This window comes from Vombatus ursinus, unplaced genomic scaffold (assembly GCF_900497805.2).
Source record: "Vombatus ursinus unplaced genomic scaffold, bare-nosed wombat genome assembly UNPS02015255.1, whole genome shotgun sequence".
Lineage (NCBI taxonomy): Eukaryota > Metazoa > Chordata > Mammalia > Diprotodontia > Vombatidae > Vombatus > Vombatus ursinus.
The window spans coordinates 26438-49285 of NW_020955033.1; the positions used below are offsets into that span (position 1 = coordinate 26438).

General features: G+C 35.7%; 1 protein-coding gene across 1 annotated transcript in view; it reads right to left on the reverse strand.

Moving 5' to 3' along the window:
* The window catches only part of LOC114031725 (lipoxygenase homology domain-containing protein 1-like), a gene marked incomplete at its 3' end in the record, with an annotated part of 576714 nt that overhangs the window by 25626 nt on the left and 528240 nt on the right, over nucleotides 1-22848 (reverse strand). Inside the window, exons 43-44 of the mRNA XM_027846874.1 lie at nucleotides 19112-19244; nucleotides 15872-16023 (exon numbers count right to left, since the gene is read on the reverse strand). Coding sequence (XP_027702675.1) covers nucleotides 15872-16023; nucleotides 19112-19244 — 285 coding nt within the window. The remainder of the gene's footprint in view (nucleotides 1-15871; nucleotides 16024-19111; nucleotides 19245-22848) is intronic.

Here is a 22848-nt window from a genome sequence, read left to right on the forward strand (position 1 = left end):
ATATACACACACACACACACACACACACATCCTAAATTCATTTATGAGGAAGCATCTGATGTAGTGGTTAGGGAGCTAGTCTCAGCCAGGAAGACTTAGATTTAAGTTCTACCATTGGTATGTACTGGTTGTAAAACCCAGGATGAACCACTAATATTTTAGTGCCCTATACCATTATCTAAGACTAGTTGAAGAGAAAGTATGAACCTGTACTGGTAGAGGGAGTTTCCACACCTGGGAGTAACCTGTATCAATGAAATTACAGATCCAGTTCTTATTCCTATGACCCTAAATGCATTTATTATATAACTCCATTGTGTGACCCAGCTCACACACCTCCACCTTGTCCATAAGGATATATAATAAGACATTTTTGAATGTCTTGCTAATATCGATATTATTTGCTGATCTACCAATTATGAAGAAAAAAGAGGAAGAAAAGGAAGCCATGCTGGGTCCTAGTGATCACTTCCTTTCCAAATGCACACAAAATAACTATTAAACAATGTGTTCTAGGATTTTGACAAGAATTAGAGTCAGTATTACTGGTATACACTTTGAAGAATCAATCTTCTTTTTTTGAAAACCAGGATTTTGCCTCTAATTAGTTCACAAAACCTTTTCCATTTGTTATAACCTTTTTTATCATGAACTTTTCAAAGAGTACTGATAGCATTTCAGTAATTACATCCTTTGTTTCTTTCAGTACCCTGGTATGTAGTTCATCTGTCCAGATCATAAACTCACAGAAGCGAGCTAAGTACTCTCCCACTATCTTCTCATTTATCTTGAATTTCAACTCTTTTTTACCCATCCTAGATTAGATTGTTCTTTTTGGTTAAGAAAACCAGCAAACTAAAAGGTAATTAGTTTTGCCTTCTCACGGTCATCCCATATCTACATCAAGTAGCATTCCTTTCCACTCTTTGTTCCTCCTCTTTTTTCCAACATAGGTTAATAAGTTATGTTTATTATACGTGGCATTCATTGACAGCTTCAGTTCCTTCTAAGTTTAAGTTCTCTAGGAATGAGGCTTGTAAGACCATAATACTCTTTTGTATTAATCCTTAATTACTTCCCTTTTGTTTCATCTTCTAAACAGATCTTTTATTTATTTTAATTAATATCTTTTGTTTTTATATCACCAACATCTTCCAACATATACCTCCCTTCCCCCTCCCAGAGATCTATTATTCCAAATAATAAAAAAGTAAAATATAGTTCAGCAAAATTAACCCACATAAATACATAGATATATGTATATATGTATGTGTGTATATATATGCATATGTATATATATACATATATATATATCAACCAAGTCTGATATTATATGCAGTGTTCTGTACATACATAGTCCCCTACCTCTGCAAAGAAAAGAGAGTTGTGTCTTGTCATATCTGTTCCTTCAGACCAAGCTTGGCCATTATAATTTTACAGCATTCAATTTCTATTTTGTGTGTGTGTGTGTGTGTGTGTGTGTGTGTGTGTGTGTGTGTTTCCAGTTATGCTGTTATAGGCATTTTATTATATTTCTAGTTTGGCTTAATTCACTTTCCATCAGTTTGTGTAACTCTTCCAATTTTTCTCTGTATTTACCAAATTCACCATTTCTTACAACATAGTAATATTCCATTATCCTCAGGCATAACACCTTCTCTAGTCATTCTTCAGTTGATAGGTAAATACTCAAAAAAAGTTAGTTGATGAATTCTACATGCAGCCCCATTAGTCTTTTTACAGTGTCTATCATTTTCTTGCTCAGAATTATTTCTTCTTGTTTTCAGAATTTATTGTAAAGAGCATCCCATTCCTCTTGGACCAGCTTACTCTAGAATTTTAGGTAGGCTATAGGATTCTAACTTTTTTCTGAAATCTTGTTCCCCCCCTCCCCCACAAATCTAAGGTGCACACCATGCTATGAGTCACTTTCTCTTTTATTGCAATCTCTCAGATGGAATGGTCAATTCCTCCCAAAGTTCCTATCATTCCTAATTTGGCAACCAGTTTCTACTTACTGGTTAGAGTTTCATCCAGAAAACAGTTCTCCCTGTTACTTTTTATGCCTTTTAAAGGATGAAATTTTCATTAAGGAAAGTATATTTATTGACTGCTTTATTTTATTGGAGAGAAGTTCTTCATATGTCCAGGTAGCAGAAATCCACAATCATACTATAATCCTTTATTCCATTTTACTGATCCACTTCATTAACTCCTTATCAATTTCCTCCTTTTAATTTCATAGTCCATCTTATACACCTATTTTGATTTTGTTATTGTTTCTCCTCCCACTAATTCTTACTCAAATATTTTTCACCATATTTTCTCTCTCTAGATCATGCATTTACTCACATTGACCTATCTTCAATGAGTAATAATAGCTAGCAGTTATCTAGCACTCCAAAGATTGCAACTCACTTTACATGTTCTTATTTAATACTCACAATAGCCCAATGAATTAGACTACCTCAAATCCCACATATCTGAGCAGTTCACTTTTCATAGGCATCCCATCTAAATGTTCTCATTCCAGCACAAGAGTCTTCACCAACTTGTATAGGGTGAGTGAATTATTAGCAGACAGGAATTTCAGTATGATAGGGTGGAAAGAGTCATGGCCCTTGGTTCAAAAGACTATGCTCAAAGGACCCAGGTTCAAATCCTACTTCTGCTACATACAACCTTTTTGGTATTAGGTAAATCACCTAGCTTCTCTGGCCCTCAGTTTTCTCCTCCATAAAATGGAGGGTAGGTTGGTGGGTATTTGGATCTGCTGTTTGGTCATCTACATCTAAATCTATGATCCTATGATTTAGCCTACATGAAAGGGATAGGTAAAGGGCAGGGAAGAAGGATCTAGATATACAGCAAGTATGCTATTCTAGAATTGCCTGACTCCCAAAAAGCTTTCTAGGCATAGGTCAATTAATTTTAATATTTATACTATGGGGTGTATAGAGACGACTTACTGTCGTAGATATACAGCCAACTTTGGAGGCAGAAAGACCTGAATTCAAGGTACTCAATGACTGTGTGACACTGGGAAAGTCACTTAACTCCCTAGATAATGCTCTAAGACAATATGTTATAGACAAAAGTGGTGACCTGAATTTGTAAAGGGAATTTCTTCACCTGGAAGTTCTTTACATAAGATTCTCCTTGTGAGAAAGCTAGAGAATATCTTTCCTTCTCTAACCTGGGGAAAAAAAATCTATTCTATTTTTTTCTCCCTGGACCCTAGGCCCTTCTAAAAATGTTTCTCTTAATTTCTGTGGCTATCTCCCATATGATATGACATATTCTTGGATTTAATCTGTTTATTTGACCTGAAGGTACACCCATGTTCCTCACATGCATTTGAGTATTACAGAACAATCAGACAGAGCAACAATGTGCACAGTGGTATAAATACACTTTACCCCCAGTCCCCACAGACACCTCATTGAGAAATAATGGGCACCCTCTCATCAATATACAACTTGGTTCTGACTTGAAAAGGAACAAAAGAGTCAGGAGCTACAGATTTGTGCTATTGAAAAGAACCACAAACTCTAAATCACTCACTTTACTGTATTAGGCCACTGCCAACAGTGGAGATCTAGTGCCAAGCTACCCCTATACCCATGTCTCACACACTAGTGCCAACCATTTTGAAAATGAAAAACTCTCAGAAGGCACCAGTTTGTGCCCATTTCCAGCTCCTGACACTAGTACATAAGAGCTGCAGAGTTAAAATCACTGGCACCCTCTTCATTCATGGAGGCAGATTTGCAGTTAATGAACTTGCTGCCTCTTGAAGGAGTGGGTACCCATATTCTATGATCCCAAACTCTGGGAAATTGAGAGAAGTAGAAAGGCAAAAGTTGATGAAAAAAATCAGCTCTAGGGGAGAAATTAGGTAATCAAAATTATCCACAGGCTGGGTGAAGGTAAAGAGAATAAAGCATAGCCAGACAAACCAGGACTGAGGGAACAAGAAGCTCTTGCACTGATCTGCATACCCCCGCACACACACATATGCTGTGTACATATCTCTACATATAAACACAAATATTAGAAAGGAGATGACTTACAGTAAGCAAGATTCATAGTACAACAGTCTATTCCTGGACCATGGTTCATATTTCAAGCTTATTAACAGTGGCAGAGATATTATAGGGGGATTTATTGACTTAAGGGTTTAGATCTGAGAGGCCATTGGTATATGTAACTCCCTATGGGGAAATTTCCTCTTCCAATACAGAATGTTAACTTCTCTTCAACTTATAAGTACTCTCTTAGCATCAGAGGATTTAGAATTGGAAGGAAGCTTAGAGAGCATTCATCATGTTCATGGGCATGATATTGGTGAGAAGACAGATGCCCATAGAGGTTAAATAACTTCCTCCGGGGCACAGAAATGGTAAGTTGCAGAGCTGAGGCTGGGGCCCAGGTCCATATCCTCCCAGGTGCCAGGATTTGAATATAGGTGGAGTAGTGGATAGAGTTCTGGGCCTGGAGTCAGGAAGACTCATCTTCCTGAGTTCAAATCTGGCCTCAGACACTTGCTAGCTGTGTGACCCTGGGCAAGTCACTTAACCCTGTTTGAGTCAGTTCCTTATCTGTAAAGTGAGCTAGAGAAGGAAATGGCAAACCATTCTACTATCTTTGTTAAGAAAACCCCAAATGGGCCACAAAGAGTCAGACAGGATTGAAGAACAGCAAACATCTGACTTGAATCCAGTGTTCTTTTCATAATACCACATGGCCTATCCCTTGATGTGTTTGGAGATCTCTAAGTAATTTTCAATGACTACAAGAGAAGTAAAAAACCATGGAGGCAATTACAGTATTTGTGTAAGTATGAATTATATGTAAACAAGATTATGAGATTAGCTCGGTCTCATTCTCTAGGTTCTTCTGTTTCACTATGGGACTACTGAAATATGGGACTCCCTGCTTGTAGAGCCCTCTAAAATGAAAAGTTGGTGACACTGTGGGGGAAAGGTAATCTATTGTGTTGTTTAGTATAATTCTTACTCAGTTAAAAATGAACACCAATCTGCCAATACACATCAGGAATTACAGACCTGTTCATAAGATTGCACAGAGAATCAGACTTTCAATATTTTCTGATTCTCATATACATTTTTAAATTTTGAATGAGGATTTAGCAATAACCCAGATGACTTACATCAAAAATATTTTTATCCTAATTGTCTAGATAGTTTGGATGAAAGTAGTTCTTGGCCTGAATTATTCAGATAATTACCTCAATTCTCTACTTCACTGTGTTTTTGTAAGACACAGCCTATGTGTAGGTGGATATATGGGTGTATGTGTGGGTGACATAAAAGAGACCAGATGGATAGAAGAAGCAGATTAAATCTCACTAGTTGCCAACCACTCAACCATCCAGGAAGGACTAAAAGACCAGAAATGGCAAAAAATAGAGGAGAGGGGAAAGACTCATTTAGTTATTTAGTCCAAATTCTCTCTACCCACCCCCGAACGGCTGTCCAGTGTTAAGTTTGCTTCATACAAAGCACACTGGAGGGAAAGGAAAATGGTAGAGAGATTATTTTTAACCACAGTTCAATCTTTGCCATATCTGCTTTGATTTCCCCACATGAGACCTAAAGAAGGAGATGGTGGGGAAAATGATGTAAATAACTTAGTGGTTACTTTTTACAAAAGTCTCATTTTTTGGTTGTATTCTAGACAGTTTAAATAAAAAATATTCTAACTTTCTTGTCAGTCTATATTGACCCTAAACTTTGAAAAACTCTCCCATGAGGATTCTTTCTGCCTTCTTCCCTGCTGTAAAGTTCCTTGAGGCTAATCATTATCACCATTCTTTGTCACCATAATTTATGACATTAAATAATAGTGGACAAAATCACTTACTGTTTTCAATTAATTCTCATCAAATTCAGCATATTATTTATTCTAACCTATTAGCAATATTGCATTTTTGCCTCAGATCATTGTACTTTTTCATCAGAATTTTATTTTTTTTACTCATCATTAAATTGTCCAGTAATATTGTGGTTACTGTTATTAATATTGGGTTTAAAAATAGCATGTTTTAAAGTTACTACCCACTGACACTTCCACTTATAGGAGCCAAGATGAGGGAGTAAGAGGTGAGTCTCTCTTACCCTCCCTTATTAACCCTTGAAAGCCCAGAAAATATCACCCCAGGAAAAACCCTGGAACAGCTGAACCAGAAGAATGATGGGGTGCAGCAGTCCAGTAGCCCAGGTAGCTTGAGGGATTAACTGGAAAGGCCCCTCTTACCCTGGGGGAAAAGAGCAGTATAGAACAGGAGGCATCCCAGCAAGCTACTAGAAAGCCCCACCTCAGCATACCAGGAGGAGATCCTGAAACCCAGGTGGTGGAGCAGGTAAACACCAATATCTGGGCCCCTGAGTCCCTCATTGAAGGCTGAGGAACCAGTGGAAACCAGCTCAGAAAACCACCTGGTGCCTCGGCATTCTGCAGGAACTGGCTTTCCCAATGCCTCAGCAAAACTAAGGGAAGCAGTGCTCCAAGGGGCCCCAGGTGAATAAACATACTACAACATCCATCTGAAAGGAGCTGAAGAAAGCAAAAGGAAGGAAAGGCCTGGGTGAACAGGAAGTCTCCAGGAGTCACGCTACCCAATCCTACCCCTAGAGTTCCAGTATTGCTGATTCCAGCCCAACACCAGGTAAGCTGCCAGAATCCTACAGCCTCCAACTGCCAACATTGGAGGCCCCAGCAAACATAGCCATTGACCAGGCCTTAGGCTCCCAACACAAGAAGCTCGGGTCAGTGCCCTTTGCTCCCCAACCAGGAAATAAGCAAACATCATGAGAAAAAAGAAACACATGATAGATTCTTATTATGGGAAGAGTGAAGATCAAGGCAAAAATTCTGAAGAGGACAACATTATCAACAAACTCACATCTGGAACCTCAAAAGGGAGTATGAACTGGTCTGAAGCCCAAAAAGGCTTCTTAGAAGAGCTCAAGAAGGATTTTAAAAGTCAAATGAGAGAGGTAGAAGAAAAAATGGGAAAAGAAATAAGAGGTATGCAAGAGAGAGTCAATAGCTTGGAAAAGGAAGGACAAAAATTAACTGTAGAGAACAAGTCCTTAAAAAATACAATTGGCCAACTGGAAAAAAAAAAAGTACCCTGAAGAAAACAAGTCCTTAAAAAATACAATTGGTCAAATGGGGAAGGAGGTACAAAATCTAATAGAAGAAAACAATTTGTTAAAAATTAGAATTGGACAGATGGAAGCTAATGACTCTATGAGAGCAAGAATCAGTCAAACAGAAACAGAAAAATGAAAAAATAGATGAAAATGTAAAATACCTCATTGGTAAAATGACTGACCTGGAAAGTCGATCCAAGAGAGGCAATTTAAAAATTATTGGTCTACCTGAAAATCACAATGAAAAAAAGAGCCTGGACAGTTCTTTCAGGAAATTATCAAGAAAAACTGCCCTGAGGTCCTAGATCCAGAGGGTAAAATAGCCATAGAAAGAATCCACCAATCACCTTCTGAAAGAGATCTCAAATTGAAAATGCCAAGGAATATAGTAGCCAAATTCCAAAATTATCAGGTCAAAGAGAAAATACTGCAAACAGCCAGAAAGAAACAATTTAAATATCATGAAACCACAGTCAGGATTACACAGGACCTGGCAGCTTCTACATTAAAAGAGTGTAGGGTGTGGAATATGATATTTCGTAAGGAAAAGGGGCTTGGATTGCAACCAAGGATCAACTACCCAGTGATAATGAGCATGATCTTTCAGGGGAGGAGATGGATATTCAGTGAAATAGGGGACTTCCATACCTCCCTGATAAAAAGACCAGAGCTCAACAGAAAATTTGATCTTCAAATACAAGACTCAAGAGAGATATACAATGGTAAATGGGACAGAAAGAAACTGCATGTTTTTAATAAGGGCAAACTCTTTATATCCCTACAAGGGAAGATGACCCTTGTAACTCTTGAGAACTGTATTGTTATTACACCATGATAAAGGGGTATACATAAAGGGGGTGGGTATAAATTGACTTTGATGTAATGATGAAAAAAGTCTAATCAAGTAGATTAAATGGATCCAAGTAAGTGAATTAATCTGATCTAACTAAGAAAATGTACTGAGAGAAAATGAAAGGAGGGGGCAGACAAGGGTAAATTACATCAGAGGAAAAGGCAAAAAAACCTGTTACAGCAGAGGGAAAGAAGGAAGGGAGATGAGCATTGTTTGAACCTTACTCTCATCAGATTTGGCTCAAGAAGGGAATAACATAATCAATTAGGTATAAAATCTAACAAGCCCTATAGGCAATAGAAGGGAAAAGAGGAAAGAAAAGGGAGAAGGCTAATAGAAGGGAGGTGGGACGGAGGGAGGCAGTGGTCAGAAGCAAAACATTAGTGAGGAGGGAAAAGGAGAAAGAAAAGCATAAATGGGGGGGAAGGATAGAGAGAAAAACACAGATAGTAATCATAATTGTGAATGTGATATATATGAATGTAATGGAATACTAATGTGCTATAAGAAATGATGAACAGGCAGACTTCAGATAAACCTGGAAAGACTTGTATGGTTTGATGCTGAGTAAAGTGAGCAGAACCAGGAGAATGTTGTACACAGTGACAGCCACATTGAGTGATGACTGACTTTGATAGACTTAACCCCTCTCAGCAATACAAGGATCTAAGACATCTCCAAAAGCCTCATGATGAAAAATGCTATCCACATCCAAAGAGTGAACTATGGAGTTTGAATGCAGATTGAAGCATACTATTTGCTATTTTTTTCTTCTGTTGTGTCTTGTTTCCTCTTTCTGGTGGTTCTTCCTATTAGTTCTAATTCTTACTTGCAACATCACTAATGTGAAAATATGTTTAATAGGAACGTGTATATACATACATACATACATATATGTGTGTATATATATATATGTCTATAGCCTATATTAGATTGTGAGCCATCTTGGGGAGGGAAGTAGGGAGGGAGGGGGAGAAAAATTTAAAAGTCGAAAGCTTATGGAAGTTATTGTTGATAATTAAAAATAAATTAATAAAACATTTTGAAAAAAATAACAAAGTTACTACCCAAATTTAAACTGAACTTTCTCAGGTTTGACCAAATTTCTCATTCACATTAATCTTAGAAAGTGAGCAGCTAGGTGGTACAGTGGATAGAGCATCGGCCCTAAAGTCAGGAGGACCTGAGTTCAAATCTGGCCTCAGACCAAACACTTGACACTTACTAGCTGTGTGGCCCTGGGCAAGTCACTTAACCCCAATTGCCTAAAAATAAAAAAAAAAATTAAAAAATTTTAAAAAGCGAGCAAAAAAAAAGCAATTTAGTCAGACCTTCAAGTAGACCTCAGATCCCAATGATTTGAATGTTTCTTCTTACAATGCAGATCACAGCCCATCTACCATAACCCATCCTGTGGACTTCCTGTTCATATCCTCCCATAAGTGTACCATAGGGGTTAGATGCAATATGCAAGAGATTTATGTGACTTTTTCCTGATATCCCAATGATAGCAATGAAGTATTTGAATAGTTGTTGGACAAGTGGTTAGCCCATCTTTTCTTCCTATCATCCATTTCCCTGATGATATCTTTTTATTCCTATTCTTCTAAGTTCCACTTTGGTCACATGTTGCAGCCTCTTCACACTTACATGTCCCTCTCTACTGCCCTCCATTGTATTAAATTTTCATTTAAGAATGTTGTGTTACATGCCTTTCAATCACACAACAACAACCATTGAATACTGATGTTAAAATGATGAGCTTTTTTTTTTTTTTGGAGAAACCTGGGGTCATTAAAGGAGTTTTGCAATTTCCTGAAGTAAGTCCATCCAGCCTATTCCCTCTTCCTGTTCTGTGACCATATAAATAAATACTTGTCTAAACTTAAGAATCGTTATTTGACCTGTTCAACATTTCAATGACCTAGAAAAATCTCTGGTATGGAAACACCCTCTACCAATGCAGGTTGGCACCATCTTTGCAACTTATAATCTTAAAGAGTTTCTTAGAGAACTTCCAGGCTAAGTGACTTGTCCACCAATGTATAGCCAACATGTGTCTTAGGCAGGACTCAATTCCAGGTCTTCCTGGTTCCAAGGCCAGCTCTTTATGTTGCGTTAATTCAATTTCTGAGTGATAAAGTTCCGTGATTTTTGAAATAATTTATAACAATTAGAATGAATTATGTACCTGTGCCAATGACAACATTTCACCTCAACATTTTAGGAGGAGAAAAACTGTTCTGCATCTCACATCTAGTCTAATAGTTCATAGATTTTCATCTGTATGGGAACCTCAAAAGGTATGTAGTCCAACCCCCACATTTCACAAATAAGGAAAGTGAGTTTCTGGGGGAGGAACATAGGGTGGGTAAGCTACTTGCTGAGTGCCATAGAGGCAGCAGACATCAAAGGCAGGATTGAAGCCCAGGTACTCTGACTCTTTTGGCAGCGCTTGATCTGATATGAAAACTGCACTGTTTTAAATGGTTTATAGAAGCAGAAGAAGACTGATAGAAGGCTGAGCTTGGGGTCAGGAAAAGACAGGTTTGATTTCTGCCTTCCACATATATCAGCTATGTATGTAACTCTGGAAAAGTCACTTAACCTCTCATTGTCCCAGGAAACTCTCTAAAATTTTAAATTACACAGAAACTCCTTGTGTTCATAGATAGAAGAAGTTTCCACATTGGGAATTGCCCATACTAATGAAATTACAGTTCTATGCCTTATCATGACCAGAAAAAAGGTTATATTATTCTATTTTAGAGTAAGAAAAAAAAAAGTCAGTGCTTATACACAGTAAGCATCTAATAAGTGTTCTTCACTAATTCATTCAAGTGTTGTACACTTGAATGTTGTACACAAAAACTGAAAAATGAAGGAATTTAAAAATAATTTACAGATCTCTTTTTATAAATCTTACATGAATTCATGTGTGTTTCTCTCACATCTTTTAAGAAAGTATTCTTTTTTTATTCTTGGCCATATTTTATGTCATCTGTTGTCCTATGTGATCCAAGAATAGAGAATTACTGGTCAGCTATAAAAATGTAATCTGACTCAATGCCATCTTTTTGCTCCACTTCCACTCAACTATTACTATAATAATACAATTAAAAGGTTTTCTAAACTGATTTTCACTTCAATTAAAAATAAGTGGACTGGGGATAACAGTTAGGTAGATTTAGAAATCATGATATGACCAGACCTGAATGCATTACTTATTGATGGATCATTGTCAGCCTGGCAGGAAACCTCTAGTGAATTGCCTCAGGGTGCTATTTTTGTCCCCATTTTGTTTAACATTTTTTTAGAATGACTTGAATGACCTACATGTGGCAAACTTATCAAATTGATTGGAGACTTGAAACTGAGGATAGCTAATAAAATGAATCAGGATACCCCCACCCTCCTACCCTCAAAGGAAAAAAACAAACCTCAGTAGGATAGAATGTAAGCTGAAATTAATCAGTTGAAATAATTTAATTGGGAGAAATATAAAGTCATTCCCTTAACTTAAAAATCAAAACACAAACACAATATGGGGCCCTTGCCTTAAAAATCAATAAAACAAATACACCATGGGAAAAATTAGGGCTACAAAGATATTTTGAAAGGAAAAAAGACTTAAACCCTAAATATTTATTAGTCACTGGTGTTCAAAAGAAAAAAGCTAATGCATTAACAGAATTTTAGTGTCTAAAATAAGCAATATTCTGCTCTGGTAAGTCCACATTTGGAATACTGTGTCTACTTCTCAGTACAACATTTCAGGAAATGCACCAAAAAAACAAGATAGACTCTAGAAGAGGGCAACCAGAATGGTAAGGGCAATAAAGATCCAGGTCATACAAGGATTGATCAAATGGTTTTCTAGCTCAAATAATAGAACATTTAGGTGGAGACAGTATTTGTTTTCAAATATTTGAATGGAAAAGAGGAATTACATTTGCCCCAAGGGTAGAATTAAGATCAATTTTATAGAAATTACAAGGAGACAGATTTCAACTAACTATAAGGAGAAATTAGAAATCTTGAAATTAAGTCTAAAAATAGATTGAGCTACTCCTAAAGTAGTGAGTTCCCAGTGAATGGAGGTCTTCAAGGTAAAGGTGAATGCCATATTAACCATGTGATTGATAGATTTCATGATTAGTATAAGAGTTGGACTAAACAACATACAATATCCCTTCAATTCTAGGGTTTTATAGACCAATTTTTCAGTGTTAAAGTATCATAGCCCTGCCTTATGAACCATAACAATCCCAAAATCATAGCACTACATGCTCTGGAGAGGAACTCTAGAAAGCTGTGGCTACAGTACTTTAACACATTTGTCCATGGCCACACATGGGCATTTTGTTAAATGTTACCTGGAACACTTGAATAGTTATTGGCCAACTTATAACCCAAAAGAGCTAAAGTACTAGGAAACAATCGTTATTCCACACATTTCTTCTGTAATAAAATTTTTCTTTTAAAAAAGTGCACAGATAATAGAAGAGATAGCTTTAAAAAAAAGGAACAATAATCAATTGGCAAAAGGCTAAACAAACTGTGGTATATGAATGTAATGGAATATTATTATGTTATAAGAAGTGACAAGCAGGATGTTTTCAGAAAAATCTGGAAAGACTTATATGAACTGATGCAGTGAAATGAGCAGAACCAGGAGAACATTGTACAAAATAATAGCAATATTGTTTGATGAAGAACTGTGAATGATTCAGCTATACTCAGAAATACAAGATCCAAGACAATCCCAAAGGACTAAAGATGAAGCATACTATCCACCTCCAGAGAAAGAACTGATACTATCTGAATACAGACTAAAGCATGGTATTTTTTTCACTTTCCTTCTTTCATTCTTTTTTTTTATTCAAGTCATCTTGTACAAAATGACTAAATGGAAATGTTTTACATGATTATATCATTTTGCAGATGAACAAACTGAAATGCAAGCAGGTTAAGTGACTTGACCAGGTCATAACAGCTAGTGTCAAAGATAAGATTTGAAATTATTCCTTCTTGACTTCAAGCTCCTGTTGTCTACCTACTGTGTCACCTCACTGTCTACAAGTTGAAAAGAAAGAGAAAAAAAAAGAGTTGTGGATTTATGATAGCCCTACACAGGATCACTCAGTATTACATGAAATATCCATCAGCATCTTACCATCCTTTTTTTTTTTGTCCATTCTCTTTCTCAAACACTTCTAGGGTTAGGAAATGGACCCGTTATTTTTTTCAATACAGGTAACTCCTTGATGAGGAAATTTCCTCTACCAATGGTGACAATAAAAGTCCCTAACTCACAGGATTATTGTGAGGATTAAATGAATTAACATGTATAAAACATTTTTCAAATTTTTAAGAACTACATAAACAATGTCATCATCATCATCATCATCATCATCTTATATTGAGTTGAATGTAAAGACATTTTAGTGCAACATGTTCATTTGGTTTAACTTTCCTACAGCTCTATTCTACTGTCTTATTTTAGAAAACTGAGGCAAAACAATTCTGGAAAACATTTTGGAATTGTATGAAATAAAAGGATCCAAAATTTCCTTATACTTTTACCCACAAATCTTGAATTACAGGCATATACCCTCCAGGGAGGGCAAGTACAGGATATTTACCAAAATCTTCATAGAAAAACTTTTTTGTCATGGAGAATAAATGGGATTACCTAGGAAAAACTCCTTATTTGATGACAATTGCTAGGAAAACTAGAAAGCAGACTGGCTCAAATTAGGTTCAGACCAACATATCTTACACCCCATAATATAATAAACCCAAATGGAAAGGTGACCTAAATACTAAGAGTCACACTATAAAAGGATTGCAAAAGAACTAGATCAGGTAACTTTCATAGATTTGGCTGGGGAGAGGAAATTCTTAGTACTGAATAAAGGTAAAATGGAAAATTTAGTTTACAGGAAACTGAAATCCTTTTCTACAAACAAAATTAGAGCAACTAGGATAAGGAGGGAAGTGGTCTAGTGGGAAAATATTTCTATCAAATATCTCTGACAAAGATATCATATGCAATTTAGAAAGTCAATATACTGAAATATAAAAGCTGTTCCCTCAGAAGTAAAAGGTGAAAGGATACAAACAATTCTCAAAGGAAGAATTTTGGAATGCTCCAAATTATCAATAATAAGAAAAATTCATATCAAAAATCCTCTGAGGTTTTACTTCAGAACCAAAAGTTGGCAAAGATGACAAAGGTGTAATTGTCAATGTTGGAGAGTTTGTTGAAAGATTTGCACATTAACACATTATTTGTGAACCTGAAAATTGATCTAACCATTCCAGAATGCATTTGAAATTTCCAAAAGAACATTATTTAAATAGTTAGTCACTTAGTCTCAGAGCTTACACTGTTAAGTATGTGGCCCAAGTTTATCAATGATAAAAAGAAAAATTCTATAAACACCAACATATTTATAGCAAAACTTTTTATAGTAGCAAAGAATTGCAAACAAGGTAGATGTCCATTTATTGGGAAATGACTAAATAAGGTGTGGTACATGAATATAATGAAATATTCCCGTGCTATATGAAATGATAACTACAGAGAAGGATGAAAAGACTTACATGAACTGATACAACATAAAGTCAGTGGAACCAGAAAAAAAAACAGTAACTACAGAAATGTAAATGAAAAGAACAACGACAACAAAGTAATAGAGTTTGGATGCTACAAAATTATGAACCAAACCTGGCCTTAAGGAAGAGATACAAAAAATTCTACTACCTCCTTTCTTTGCAGAGGTGGGAGCTATGGGAACAAGATATTACATAAAATGTTAGACTTGGTTGATATGTTGGTTAGTTATGTGGAACTTTTTTCTCTTTTTTTATTATGTATTATAAGGGACAGTTCTCTAGGAAGGTGAAAGGAGGAGAGATTCATTGGAAAATGAGGCGATATGAAAACAATGTATCAAAAAAACTGTATTTTTAAAGGAAAAAAAGTTGAATAAAACAGGTGCCTCTTAATGGGAGGATGGCTAAGCAAACTAGCACATTAATATAGTGGAGTATTATTGCTCCATAAGAAATGATGAATATAAAGAGTACAGAGAAACTTGGAAAGATATATGAATGACATGAAGTGAAGTAAGCAGAATCTGGAAAACAATATGCCTGATGAATATAACAATGTAACTGGAAAGACAAATAGAATGAAACTACACATTGTGTATTTATAGTGACTTAATTTGAAGGGCTTCAGAGAAGAGAAATGCATTTTCCTACTTTCATTGAAGAGGTATGTGACTTTGAGTATGGAATATTGCACATGCCATCTGACACAGCTGACATGTTAGGTGTTTTTGCTGAACTTTTTAAAAAGTATATTTTTTCACATAGGAAGGTAAGGAGGTGGGGTTATGGCTGGAAATAAATGTAAAATAAAAGGAATTTTTTTAAAAAAAAGAAATCAGAAGAAAAATAAAGCATGTTCATTTTTTATTCAAAAGAGTGGACTCACAAATTATCGTAGGAGTTCATATCATTCATTATTTTTCTAATTGTATCTGAATCAGTGTTAGGCCACCATTTTTTCAATGGCTATTTTTGTTGCACTCAATAGTCACAGTGATGATGATAAAAACCCATAATAATTTTGTCATCATCAATGAACATCTGTTGTTTACCTACTACATATTGGAAGCTGTGCTTTAAAATTAGTCACTTCAATCAATCATTCTTTTTTTTGTTTAAATAAAGGCATTTTTGAAAAGGCAAGCAGGTTTCCAATGGTACATACACAAATGTGTACATACAAACAGACAGTTGTTTCCTTTAGCTCATACTATACCTGGCCTCTTTCAAAACTGGAATTTAACCCTGAATGCCTGAGTTTTCTTTGACAAGAGTCTCCATTTTCCCCAAATATTGTGATAAAAATATCCACATCAGTTCCTGATGCCGGCTGTATCCCTGTGTGGATACTAACTAAGTAAAGCACATCTGTAAACAAAACAAAGAAAGAAGGAAATTTTAACAAAAAAGCACATCCAGGGATCAATAATATATATACTCAGTACAGGTGAGTTGGTCTAATTGAATTAGCAATATAGCATGTGGGAAAGATAGGAGGCAGCATGTCTCTGGTGAGCCAAATACCCATTCTTCTACCCTTGGCTTTCATCTCCCCTTTCAACCCTGGTGAAGATAGTTATAAGTCTTAAGAATAGCCATGTTCCCCAGGCCACCAGATCTATTTCCAACCTCATCACTAAAATGAGATGTTACAGAGAAGGGACCTTCCTCATTACCACCAGTGACATTTGCCTTTCAACTGCCACCAATGGGTTGGATAAGCACAAGAGTCCTGGGGGTGGCAGCACTGCCCAGACCACCAGTTTTGCTTCTAGCCCAGCCATCATAGCTATCATCAGGAGAAAAAATTTCTAGTTGGCCATCACCACCAATTGCCAACCAACTGCCACTCAAAGGGTAGTCAAGGCAGCCTAGCTGAAGCAGTAGAGCTCCCTGAGAGGGACTCAGAAGGGAGCATGTGCCAGGTGAGTTGAATCACCTCCATCACCTCCTTGAATACCATCTCCCCTCAGATCTTGGTGGAAAAAGGTAAGGACCCTGAACCCAAGAGACTTTGGAATAGCAATATTTCCAACCTAATACCCTCAGTCATCCTGGAAAGGAACCCTGAGAAAATGGAGCCTGGCAACAGCTCCTGCAGGTGCCACAACCACATCTATTAAAACAATTGGTGGTGATGGCCAACTATCAGTTAGGAATCAAAGTTCTTATTATTATCAAAATATTTGATAATGTCAAATGGTTAAGCATCAAAAATGGATATGCTTTTCTCAGTGGAAATGATCATTCAAGAAGACATTCAAGCATTACCATTTGTTTTGCCACTGTGCTCTAAGGCCATGGGACCTTTCCATCTGACTTGCAGTTGAAACCTTCCATATGCATTGTTTCCCTCTTAAGAATGTGAGCTGCTTGATAGCAGGGATTGTCTTACTTTTCTATTTGTATCACCAGTGCTTAGTATGGTGTTTTTTAGAAAAAAAGTGCTAAATAAATGCTTTATTCATCAGTTCAATGTTTAATATAAATGACTGTGTTAGAAATAACAACTGTAGGCCTTGGCTAGTGTGGTGTAGATTGAAAAGTACTAGATTTGGAATCTGAAGAAATATGTTTGAATGGTGGTTCTACTATTTAAGTAGTGCTACCTCCATGACCTTGGACAAGTCACCATTTCTCTGGTCTCTGGGTCTCATTTTCCCTAACTGTAAAGTGAAAGAGTTGAACTAGATTTACTGAGTATCAGCTATGTTTATGGTGTTGTGACTGAAGTTAAAATAAACAGTCTCTATAATTTTCTCAAGGTTAAGATCTAACATCTTTTACTCAAATATGATGTAAGGTGCTATCATGTCTTCCTTCTTTGAGGAATGCCCAAAGGAATAGCAGAATGAAACACCAAACCTCAGAGTTCTTTGGTGAGGAGTTCTCATTTTCAGATGTTACCCAAATTCCACATTTTATATCCATTCTCATACTCTAATTTCCATTCAGAGGAGGAAAATAAAGCTATTATCTAAGTAAGTTCTCTTCATATTAATTATAGCTTTTAAATTGAGTTAATGTTTCCTCATCTGCTCTGGAATTTTATGAACAAGGAGAGAAAGAACCACAATGGGAGATTCCTATGTCTGTTCCAAATCAGTAGCACTGGGTATTAGGCTCTCAGTGAGATAATTGCTGCCACTACCAATTAATGTGGTCTAGGGAAGTGGCTCAACTCTTCCCTTCAATATACATTAGCATTTCCCACTGATAGCAATAATTATCATCTACCATGATGTCTAGATGACAGCATATTGTTAGGTAGTACATGCTCCTTTAGGCAGCATGACAAAAATATTTTAGCAAGGGCAGTGTTAACTGTAGAAAAAAAAAGAGTTATGAAACCTTTCACCAACTTCACCAACCTTCTGGGTCTGGGACAAAAAAGATGCTAAGTGTCTTTGCCCAACCATTTCCACATGCCTTGGTGATAAAGATTGCCATATATGTGTGTATCTGTATATATGTATGTATGTATATATATATGTATGTGTATATGTATGTATATACATATATATGTACATATATGTAACTAAAGAATTAATCAGAATTGGCATAAAAACCAACTTCTCATTTTTTACAACACATCCAGAGAGAGAGAGAAATATAAATTGAAGATTTTGAGGTGCAGCTAGGTAAACAAGTGGATAGGCTGCTGGACCAGGAGTCAGGAAGACTTGAGTTCAAATTTGACCTCAGACACTTCCTAGATATGTAATCCTGGGCAAGTCACTTAACCTCTACCTGCCTCAGCTTCATCATCTGTAAGACAGAAATAATAATTGCACCTACATCCCAGGTTTGTTGTAAGGATCAAATGAAATATTTGTGAAGTACTTTGCAAATCTTAAAGTGCTATATGAATACTGGCTATTATATGCATCAACATTTTTCTAGATTCAGATTTGGAATTTTCATTTAAGTTTAAATTATAAAACATAGTAACCATTAAAAAACTTACTATGCTAAAAGGAAATTCTACCACAACGGAGCATTAAAAACCAAACACAGAGCCCTCTCCTCACATTTAAAATGAATAAATAAAATTATTTCTCTTAAGTTAGTAAATTGATATGCATATTGCTAGCCATAGTGGAAAGTGTGCTAGATTTGGAATTGAAGGTTACTGTGTTCAAATCCCAATTCTGCCACTTATGACCTGGGTGACTTTGGGCAAATCAGTGGATTTCTCTGAACCTGAATTTTGTCATCTCTGAAATGAGGGAGTTGTACAAGATGACCCTGAAAGCCCCTTCCGGTTCATGCTCTTTGATGTTATAATTTTTAACCCTAATCTTATAAGTAGGAGTAAGACCAAGGCACATCGAAAGTCCTTGTGACTGATAAGAGATTTCTCCATGATTAGATTCCCTTTAATGTGAAATGAACAACCTAATAAAACATTTCATAAAAACATTTGGAGGGTTATTTCTTATTTTAGCAACAATACCTCTTAGGGGTTCTTTTTCTGGCCTGACTGCCGCTAGCTCCGTCACGCTTTCTGATCCATCTTCATCAAACAGCCACCGGTCTGCCACATAAAAGGCCAGCTCTTCCTTCGTATCCATGTCTTTGAGCCGGAGCTGCCAGCAACAGAAAAGAATTCAGGTCTTATTAATGAATTCATTTCTATTCAGTGGACAGAGATTTTGATCATTCAAATATCTACAGTATTGAAACTATTAGTGTTTTCAACACTGAGTAAGTAAAAACTCAAGAAACACTGATACAGCAAACACTTGATTTTATCTGCTTATATATTGCCAAATTGTTTTCCAGAATGGTTGAATCCATTCACCCATCCACGAGCACTGAATTAGCATACTTTTAGTTCCATAGTCCAGCAGTTCTCATAGTATATAGCATGTGGAATTCTAGAGATTTCTGAGACCCTTTGCAGGGGTAGGGGGGGTTCCTTGAAGTTAAATTAATTTTCATAATAGTGCTAACATTCTATTTCCATATTAAAACACTTCTCTTTGACAACTATATATCTGTGTGAGACTGAATTTTCTTCATATACAATTAAAACAAAGTATTTCAACAGATTAAATGCAGAAGCAGATATGAGGCAACCCTCATATCTGTCTTCTATAAGCCAAACATTAAGGAGATTTGAAAAATATGTAAGACAATGTAATGCCACAATTCTCACGAAATTTTTTTTGTTTTGGAAAATTATTTTAAATATTTTTCATAAAAACATGCTATTTATGTCAACACATGATAGGTTTATTATTGTTATTTTAAATAAATTAACAATACTTTAAATTTTATGTTTTAATTTCTAAATGGATAGACATAATCCACTTAATAGTTCTTTGGGCTCCACAGTAACTTTTAACAGTATAAAAGGGTCTTGAGATCAAAAAGTTTTAAAACTTCTACCTTACCCCCTCCAACAATGAGTTTTCTTATCTTTTAGCTTCTTTGTTATTTTTATGGTGATAAGGTAATATTTTATGATTACTAAGATTCATTAGTATTCTCTTAAAAAAATCTTTGTATTACCAGCACCTAGCACAGTATCATCTACTTAGGTAATTAATAAGTGCTTATGGAATTAAATTTTATATCACTGATTCGTATTGATTTTGAGCATTTTTCAGATAGTTATTGATTGAATTACTTTTTAAACTTTTTTTTACATCCTTTAACTACTTGTCTGCTGGAGGATGGTGTTTATTCTTACATATTTATTTCAATTACCTTTTGGAGAGAATGATTCTATTAGAGATATTTAATTCAGGTTTTTCCAAACTATATTGCATCTCTTAGTCTATCTATACAGATTGCAAAAGCTTTTCCCAATTGTTTAAAATAAAACCAAATTGGCTACTTTGTCTTTGATGATTTTTTTTCTATTACTTGCCTTATTATTTAAAAAAAACCTCCATTTGTAATTGTGCAACGTGTAACTTTGGATCCTACTTTAATTTGTTTTATGGTACAATGTTTTATATTGAGAATATTCATGTACTTTAAATTTATATGTTATTAAAGAGATGCTAAGTGAACTCTATTTTTTGCCAGACCATTTTCCATCTACGCTTGTCAAATAAAAAACTTCTTTCCCTAGGAGTTTGTGTTCTTGAGTTTTGCAAACACTGACTTCTATCTGAATATGTTTCTAGGTACTGTTTATGTAGCTTCTTGTACTGATCAATAATTTTTTTTTCAAAATCCAGTAGAAGATAGTCTTGATAATAACTGCTTAATAATATACTTTGAAATACAGTAGCATCAGACTCCCCATTCTTTCCTGATTGGTTTCAGTTAGACTTTCCCTTTTGCATTTAGATTTTATATATGTGTATATATATATATATATATATATATATATATATATATTATATATATAAAATTTTCTTGCATGCCTGTTGACCATGTCTTTAACCATATCTATTTTTACTTTTTCCTTATCTGAGATCATATTTACCACTTCTGCTGTTTGAATTTAATGTTTTCTGGGTAACTAACACTCACAATATTCTTGCTAAGTGTGTTTTTCAGTGTAAGGGGAAGTCAGACCAATGAAGGCCTAGTCTTCCCATTACCCCTTCTTTATGTTCCTCTCCCCATTCCTTTTTCTATATAACTATGTATCAGGTTGTATTACTTAGACAAACATGATCTCATCCTTCCCTCCCAACATAGACCTAAATCACTAAGTTTCCCCAAACCCTTTAAAAACATGTATCAGCCTCAGTTTATTTTTTTATTTTGTGGCTTAATGCAGACTTCTTTTCAACTTCACTGTTCATCTCAGACCCAGTTCCTTCCACTGCCCTAAGGGGCACATCCCTACTTTGTTTTGATTTTATTACTATGTCATTAAGGGTAAGGATTGAAGTGCTCTCACTCTCATCCCTATAATATAAATAGCCTTCACCTGTGATACCCCACTTACAAGAACTAATCTATTCCAGGTCTGATGCCTCCCCTTTCTGCTCTGCAAACTCTTTTTTTTTTTTGACTAGGCAAGAGGGTTAAGTGACTTGCCCAGGGTCACACAGCTTGTAAGTGTTATGTGTCTGAGGCCGAATTTAAACTCAGGTCCTCCTGAATTCAGGGCCGGTGCTCTATCCACTGTGCCTCCTAGCTGCCCCTTAAACTCTTTCTTTTTCAAAGATCCAGAGTCAGAATTTGTCTCCTTTTTTTCACTTGGAGACTCTTAAACAAGGTTAAACTCCAAAGAAATAGCCCTCTTTTCAAAATGTAACACATTATTGAGCTCTATGCTAATGACTATTGACTTGTCTTAACTACATTTTGTTCCATGCATTTGTATTTCAAAATTCTTTGGGCAAATCTGGTTTTCTCAAAAGAAATGCCTAGACATAATTGATTTTTTTTAAATAAATAAAAACTCAGTTCAGTTATTCTCAACTTTGTAGGATCTTTTCCTTCAATATAATCTTTTCAGTACTCCTATTCTAATTTTTCTCCTCAAGAACAAGAATTAACAACAAATCCCTAATGAAGATTAGTATGAGAACAAAAATAATCATCCCTTCCTTCTAGTTCAGTAATTTTTATTTCATGAAGTCAAATGTTTCATATTCATCTTCTATCCAAAAACTAAGTGTGGCAGGATTTTCATGATATTGAAAAGGACATTCATACTCAGAAAAGGAGAAATGAAAAAGAAAGGATGAGATGGGGAATAGTGAGAGAAAAGGCAATGAGGTCTTTATTAGTTTAGTGCCTATTATTTGAATAACATCATTCTACATTATGGGAGTAATGCCAAGGAGTATGGCATATTTATAATCTAGTTAGGAAGACTAACCATTCTCACATTAGAGTGGAGCAATACAAAAAAATAAAGATTAAAACAAAAATTGAGTCCCAAATGAGTGATATAGACAGCTGTGGCACAAAATCCTAGACACAATGAACACTCTATAAATGTTAATGGCATATAACTCACAAAAGGTAAAATAGGGAGAAAAGAAGACAGAATAGATAGGAAAATAGAACATTTGTATGGGAATGGGATTGATGGAAGCCAGAAAGATGATAATATCCAGGTAAAAATTCCACTTCAAATAGTGTCTATAATTTCACTCAGTTCTCCAATTCATAGCCTGGCACGTGTTAATAATATACTTTCTTATGTTTGGAGGGTAAAATAGCTTCTTCAAACTCTACACACTTCTTCTATAAACAGCATCATGAACAGGG